Source organism: Cornus florida, unplaced genomic scaffold, assembly GCF_030987335.1.
Source record: "Cornus florida cultivar Cherokee Brave unplaced genomic scaffold, ASM3098733v1 CherokeeBrave_3.0.0_Hap2_Chr06, whole genome shotgun sequence".
NCBI classification, from domain to species: Eukaryota; Viridiplantae; Streptophyta; class Magnoliopsida; order Cornales; family Cornaceae; genus Cornus; species Cornus florida.
In genome coordinates, this window is record NW_026775576.1 from 96,054,481 (window position 1) to 96,062,409 (window position 7,929).

Consider the following 7,929-nt stretch of genomic DNA (forward strand, 5'->3'; position numbering starts at 1 on the left):
AATTTTATCCCTTTGCTCTCTTTTACTTTCAACCCCAGAAATATAACAGCCTCGTGTGAAATTACTTCTTGCCATCTTCGTATGTATTTAGTTTATTTGGTCAAAATTTGAAATTTAAAGACACTAATTGCAGCATCCTATGAAAACATAGAACTATTTTAAGGAACTGAATCTGTTGGTGGTCTCTTTGTTGATTCAGTGATATAATCAGGGATTTGGTTTCACATTAATCACAAAGTTCACACACAAAACTACACTGTATTTGTCTGTAACTGATCTTTAGTCTCCAAGAACCATAAGGTATCATATCTCATAAATGAAAGATAAGAATACAAATTTAAACATAACAAGGAACATAATAACTTTGATCATTAATAGAGACAATGCCATCCACAACTTATGATATGTACCCCAGGCTCACAGAGACAAAGACACTTGTGCTTACACATAAAGCAACTTATTTAGTACAACGTATTACTTCTACAACACCATCACCAACATTTTCACAACTAGGCCTGCAAGGAAAATAAATTTTATACATCAGTTCTCAGTATAAGCTCTCCTCCCCAAATGGGGAGGTCAAACGTTCGAGTCTCGGAGTGTGTTTGCTTCCAACTCTCGAATTTTTTTTTTATAATTTCTCACAACTAAAGAAAATCCAAAGGAATTGTTCTTTTATTAAGGGAATGAGGGTTTACCAGAAACCTCTTAAACACCTCAATAATCTCCTTGGGATCAAGTTTTGTTTGGTTGTAAGCATCAATCTTATTGATCTCCTGCACAGGTTAAGTACCAAAATCTTTGTTAGCCTAGGAACTGCATCCCCTCATATTCTTACTCAAATAAGTACATTCTCCAAAAATTTAACCAGATTGTCCAATCAAAATGCAGGCAAATAATGACACTGCGCTCACAAAAAATGTATTAAAAAATATTTTTTTCACCACAAAGAAACAGCCAACAGCTTTCATAAGAGAATTTGAAAAAGTAGTTGAAGCAAAAGATATCTAATCATTTTTTTTTAATAAGTAATTTTTTTATAAAATGCGCTCAAAAGGGGTGTGAATCCCAAAGAAAGAAACACACAAGGCCAAAAAGCGCCTCAAGTCTTCAAAGAGGCCAAAAAAAACAACAGTCTCCTCTACAAATCTATAATTTTTCCCTGAAACCCAACAAAAAAGAGTGGAGATAATAGAGTACTTAAACATAGAAATAGGCTTCTCCTTTCCATCAAAATATCTCCGATTTCTCTTGAGCCAAATGCACCACCAAATACAAAGAGGCGTAGCCCTCCAAGCACCCTGAATGAGAGCCCCCACTGAAACCTCTCCATGCCTCAATCAACCCTCTAGAGGATCTAAGCATAACCCAAGGAATCCCAAATAACCCAAGCATCTAATCATGCACATGTCACCATCTCTTTGGAGTAGGGATGGCAATTGGACGGGTCATGAATGGGAGGGTCATGAACCCGTTAATGACCCGTTTGAAGTGGGTCATGAATGGGTGGGGTATTAAATGGGCAAGTCAACCCACATCTAACTTGATGACCTGATTTTTTAAAAAAACCTAAAATAATAAATAAAAAAATTATACACAAATGTCTTGTTTGTAAAAAAAAGGGTTAGTTCATATCAAACCTAAATTCTAATAATCAATATTTGGATTGACTAGGATCCTAAAAAAAAAAAATTATGATATGGTTTTAAAAGCTAAAAATTTCCAACTATAAAAGCAACTATGATTAACTAGTCTCTTATAGTTAAATTAAATAAAAGAAAATTCATAAAAATAAACTTTTTTTTTTCCAACAGTTTTCATTGTTGCAACATTTTTAACTACAAACATTGGAATATCTATCTGACTATATAATGGAAATATATGTATATATATATTCCATTTTAAATAAAAGCTTAACCCATACTTTTGTGAAAGCAGAATTCCTTTACAACATTTATACATATATACAGAAAGCATCTTTTTTTCAGATTAACTAACCTTAATAAATACTATAATCTTAACCCATCAAAGTTGCATAGCAGTGATTAAACATAAACTAACAAAGAATGGTGCAACGAAAAAAGAAAAAAAATAGTGAAACATGATGACACTGTAGTTTCTTCTTTTTATTTAAAGAAAACTTTATAATATAAAATTGAAAGAATACTCAGCTCTAAGTTAGTTATAATTTTGATTTCTGAAATACTATGCAAAACACATCAAAACACACGAATTTATGCTTTAAGCAGAAAATAAATGAGAAAATAAATTTTATATTATTTGTTTCCTTTTCATTTTTATCTCCTTAAATGTGAACAAAATAAAATCCTACTCATAGTTTGATAAAAAAGACTTGATGAATTAATACAGGTTGAAGCAAGTTTAGGATCAAGTTCTACCAAAGTTTGAAAACAATTACTAGTATTAATTTGTATCATATATATATATATATATATCCATATGCTAGCTGCGGAAACTGAGGAAATATCAAAACCCAACAACTTTCTCTCACTACATCTTTCTCTTTCTCGCAAAATCACTTTCTGGGCAGAGCGCAACGTGTATGACTTAATCTATGTTTAGGCGGTGGGTCCCTACTCTCAACCGCTAATGACTCGCTAATTATATCATTCATTGCCAATTGACCCGTTTGTCACCCACCCACTTAAATCACTCGCCCAAAACTCATTAATTAGTAGGCGGATTTGGACGGGTTGGCGGGTTTGGGCATATAATGCCACCCCTAATTTGGAAGTAGGATCCGGAGTTACAAACCAAAGTAGGTACATCAATAATGCTTATGCCTTGCTACAATGTTAACCATATCTAAACATATTTAAGCATAAAAGAATCACTAAACATATTTAAGCACAGAAGCATCACTTCCAAAATTGTTTGGTTGCTTCCAAGGTTTCGAAAATGACTCTGCAAATCAGCTACACCAAAATGCCGATAGAAGCAATAAAAATAGCTTCTGCAATGACACTTCTTTTTTCCTTAAGTAACCCTTAAGTAACCCGAACACCATAAACTCACAACAGATGTTCAAAAAACTTAACCTGGCCCATATGGCAGAATCAACTTCGTGACCCCGACATTAGGCTATAAATTATATTAACAAATTCATAAAAGCTCTTCTGAAAGGCAAACATCAATTAAACATGCAACCACAAGCCTGAAATTCACCGTATCTATTTCCAACCACCACCTCTGTGTTAATTCTCTCACCCAGGCTTTTTGCCACTTCCAAAATAAATTTTTTGAACCACAAAAGTATTTTTGGCCTAGGAATCTGTGCGCTGATGGGTTGGAGGAGCATTTGACATGCTATGCAACAAGCTTTTCCAATAATCAGATTTCAAATTTTCTAAAAAAAATAGAATTGTATTTTAACACACCTCAATCCATGTTGTCAGTTTAGGCCTGCCAGCAGTGATGTCATACTTCCAGATATGTTGCAAGAAGATTTGAAACCTTCCAACAAATGGGGCATATGCTATGTCCACCTGAAGATCACAAATTATAATCATGAATAACTGAAGTATTGTTAACCACATGCATGCACACATTAGTCTGCAAACATGCACTCTTTATCCATTTCTATATTAAGTGATAAATGTATATAACAACGTTATCTTTTTCCAAATTATGAAGAAAACGTATTGTCCATTCCTTGGATGAAATAAAGGACATTTTAATTGGTTGATAAGAGCACCAATAAGCACAGCATTGTCAAGAGACATGAATAAAAAGGTCACATACCTTCTTATTCGAAAGAAGGAAAATAATAAAGAGGGCAGGTCACATACCAAACTGAATTGGCCAAGGAAGAAAGGTCCATCGTCGTATTTGTGAAGAGCAGCTTCAATGTAATCAAAAGTAGGACCTGACACAGGTTACAGATTCTGTTTAAGTTTGTATATAGAAGAATTATCATTTTTCCCAAGATAGATCCCATAACTTGGCAGGTCTAAATACTTACCAACTTCTTTCACTGGGTTGCCTTTAAATGAAGTAAATACCACCTTATTGAATGTGTCAGTGTAGGATAACAACTCTTCAGCAAACTTCCGTTTAGCAGGATCCTACAACATTTTACATTATTACCCGTGTCAAGTAAATTTTTTTTTTTTTTTTTTTGTTGGGGGGGGGGGGGGGGAGGAGGGGGAACAACTACCAAAATATTTGAATCTCACATCGGGTAGAAGTGCAGGACCTTCAAAGTTACTGTCAAGGTATTTAATCAGATCTAGACTCTCTCCAATGATTTTGCCATTGTGTTCTAATGCTGGCACCTAAAAAATAAAAACCTCAATATTGAACAAGAATTGAAAAATAATCAATTAGGTGAAATGCCGATAGCTATTGAGAATGATATAAAACTTTTGAATGAAATATCAAAAAAAGAAAAAGAAAAAAAGAAATGGATGAATTAGTGATGATATGCTGATAGCTATTGAGTTTTGAGAGTGCAAAATAGACATTATCATACTGAGTTAAGCAATTATTTAACTAAAAATTAGTGATGAATTATTCTGAATGTTAAATTATTACAATAAAAAAAAAAAAATGCAGGATGAGTAACTGGATGACATCATATGCTTCCTCTGGATTAAAACCTGTTGCATTTTGCCGTACTCAAAACCACTCTAGACTTGCCACCTAAATTATTATTAGAAAACCCGGCCGATATTTTGCAGCTTACACTCAATTACTAACTTCAATAAGATATTTTTTTTTATAGGTAAGTTTCTCATAATATTATTTGAGTTGGTAATTCATAAAGACTGAATCATCCAAAAAAGGGGCACACTACTCACTAGCTAGTTTTCATGCTGTCAAACTTTGATGTTGGGAAGGATAGAAATAATACCATCTTTTGCAACAAATATGAGATGGTAGAAAAACATAAACCACCGAGAAGTACTAAATAATTTGTACTTTAATGAATGTGAAACAGAGAAACATATTGTGTTAGAGATGTAGTATATATTACCTTATTTTCAGGGTACACTTTCTCTTTGTACCAAGCAGGCCTATCCGCAAGGTCAAGTGGAACCAATTTGATTTTGTCTTGTAATCCCTGCAAGTAACTCAAAACAAATTAACTTAATTTAATTTAAATCAGGTAATATAAACGAATGATAAAAAGTCCGATAATAGAACAGATCCGATTGATATATGTGGGTGGAGCAGATGATCTCACAAACATTGATGAAATCAGCCACCTCATATAAATCAATTAGAATTGTGAGACTTTCGAGACTCCAAATCATAATCGCAAGGAAATGGTATTAGCCATACAGACACACATAATTAACCGCATAAAACTCCAAAAATATATATATTATTCTATCACTCTGTAATTTAACACAACAACAACAAACAGGAGAAGAGTGATGAAAAGAGGAACAAGCAAACCTTATAGTTACGGGTGATCCACACGCGGTGCGCAAATGGGCATACGTAAGAGGTATACAACCTTCAAAAGAATATCAAACCCATTTTTGATTTGTGAGTAAAAAAAAAAAAAAAAAAATTAATAATAATGAAGAAAATAAACAGAGAGAGAAATTAAACCTAGTAGTTCCATCAAAGAGGGGAGGTGGTTGGGTAGAAGAGGAATTGAGAGGAGTGGGAAGAACCTCTGCCATTGCTAGTGTAGTTGTGAGATTTGAATAGATGGTTGATTGTGTGTTTCAAGTGGGGAATCGAAGGTTTTTATAGTGAAATCGACGACTGTGTGGATTCGTGAGCAGTGAAGAAATGAACGGCAGAAGCCTCGAAGAGAGTCTAGATACATTCACATTAGTTTTTTATTTTTTATTTTTAGTTGAAACATTCACATTGTTGGTTATCATATTCCTCCATTTTGTCTACTAAATTCTTAACTGATGATGTCGATGGTGACGTCGATCCTAGGGCCTGGGCTACACCTGTGCCTTCGGCCCTGTTTGGTTCTTTTGTTCTTGAACCAATAAACAGGGTACACGCATTGCATTTGTATAAAAGTGAGGTAGTTTAGTGACACACTTCACGTTTAGATTTATTACATTATTTATTTATTTTTTATTTTTTATTTTTTAACAATGTCAACCATATCATACTTAAAATCTCAAGCGACGTGACTCATAATGTAAGTAGGGTTAAGTGCAAAAAAAACTCCTTGATATATAGATTTTGTACCGAACAAGTCTCTATTTTTTGAAAAAGTTTATGCAAGTCCTCAAAATTCAAAAAAGGTACATAACTGGTCCCTCTGACAATTTTTTACAAAAAGTAAAACTTAAAATCCCATTTTACCCTTTTGTTTTCCATTTTGACCCTCACCATTTGTGCATAAAAGTCCCTCAGCGTTGTGCATAAAAGGCCCCCCCATACTGTGTTCAGCAGCCAAAATTTTGATATAGATATAGAAAAATATTAACAGAAAAAAAAGAACATTAACAAAAATAAATAAATTAAATTTCACGTTATCATCACTAGTAAAATATACCCTTTTCTTGTTTTTTTTATCAATAGGCAACTTTTATCTATTAATGAAAAAAAGGGAAAAAAAAAAAAAGAAAAGAAAAGAAAAGAAAAAAGACTGTGGGTACGTTTGGTTATGGAATTAAATTACAATTCTAGTTCAATTTATTATTTTTTAATTATATTAGAATTCTAATTCTGTTTGATTCACCTTTAGAATTTGTATGGATGTATGGAGTAATATTTATTTATTTTTTAACAAAAATATAATATTTATCTTATACTTATTAAATTATTATATATTATAGCAAAACAATATTAGCACCAATTTTGATTAAAAATGGCAAACATGCAAATATAGAATATATATATATATATATATATATATAGATACAAACCCAAAGAACCCAAGAAAAAGAGAGATGTAATATTTATTTATTTTGTAACAGAAATATAATATTTATCTTATATGTATTTATTAAATTATTATATAAGCAAAACAATATTAGCACCAATTTTGATTAAAAAGGCAAACGTCACGTGTAACGACCCTAACTGATGCCAAAATTTAAAAAAAATTCGGCATAACCTCCCCTAAAAATGGGCCTTCAACAACCTGTCCCAATACACAAAACACAAAAAATCATTTAGCATCCCATTCATCCGTTCATTATACCTTAACATAGTTCCTTTCATGGTGGAACATCCACACACCAATTAAATTAAATTATCATAATTACAGTCCCAAAATACAAGATTAATATTTAAAATCCCTGTCTTACAACGTTACATGATACAATTGCATGGAAACATATACCATAATTCAACTAGTTTCATTTACATCAAACAAAAGATAAGTTCGTTCTTAAGTTACAAGGCCATGAATACTAACTTAGTTACATTTCAACAACTATGAATATACATAGAATGGTCAAAATACAAAATAGCAAACAACCTTCTAACAACTTTCAAGTTTGCGGAGGATTGTCATCCGCCGTTTTTTTGCCATGACCTGAAAAAAATAATAAGTATGCAAGGTGAGCTATATGCTCAGTAGGTGACACTTAAGACACTTATCTTGTGTCCCTGTGAATCCAAACATAGAATAGGTCAATGAAAATGGGGATCATACAATATCGGGATAATACAACATTCCAATCAAACTTAAGTACAAACAATGCAATGCCATGAAATGCGAATGCATGCCGATGTCGCTCCCCGTTTTCACATTTAAAATCCATCACTTTCAAACTGTTAATATAACCCACCCTTTGGTGACTCCGCAGCGACACGAGAGGAGGATTGGCTAGTGTCCCTGACCCTTGGTAACCCCGCGGCGTTATTATGGGGCCCAGCTAGCTCAACCACGCTAGGGCGACTCCCTAGTCCCCTCTAGGCTATATTAACACTCCGGCCCTTTGGTACCCCCGCGGCGACCGGGTTTTCCAAAAACACTTT

The 7,929-nt window shown here is 33.3% G+C and overlaps 1 protein-coding gene across 2 annotated transcripts; it reads right to left on the minus strand.

The window, feature by feature from the left end:
- Positions 1–288: 288 nt before the first annotated feature.
- Positions 289–5,859, minus strand: LOC132313101 (glutathione S-transferase L3-like). 2 transcript variants are annotated; one of them, XM_059811759.1, is made up of 9 exons: positions 5,581–5,859; positions 5,422–5,482; positions 4,997–5,083; positions 4,197–4,295; positions 3,983–4,085; positions 3,810–3,886; positions 3,399–3,506; positions 699–776; positions 289–515 (listed from the first exon to the last, which is right to left on the minus strand). In XM_059811759.1, exons 1-9 carry the CDS (start codon positions 5,652–5,654, stop codon positions 510–512), a joined length of 693 nt encoding a protein of 230 aa, XP_059667742.1. In that variant the 5' UTR covers positions 5,655–5,859; the 3' UTR covers positions 289–509. The 2 variants fall into 2 exon arrangements, with proteins under 2 accessions (XP_059667742.1, XP_059667743.1); XM_059811760.1 differs by lacking the exon at positions 4,197–4,295.
- Positions 5,860–7,929: the final 2,070 nt, after the last annotated feature.

Bases quoted from the DNA above. Each gene is read 5' to 3' on its own strand.
- LOC132313101 (XM_059811759.1), bottom strand. From the start codon at position 5,654: ATGGCAGAGGTTCTTCCCACTCCTCTCAATTCCTCTTCTACCCAACCA. The intron at 4,296-4,996 runs GTAATATATACT...TTTATTTTTTAG, and splicing joins AAGTGTACCCTGAAAATAAG to GTGCCAGCATTAGAACACAA. The intron at 3,507-3,809 runs GTATGTGACCTG...TGTGATCTTCAG, and splicing joins TCCTTGGCCAATTCAGTTTG to GTGGACATAGCATATGCCCC.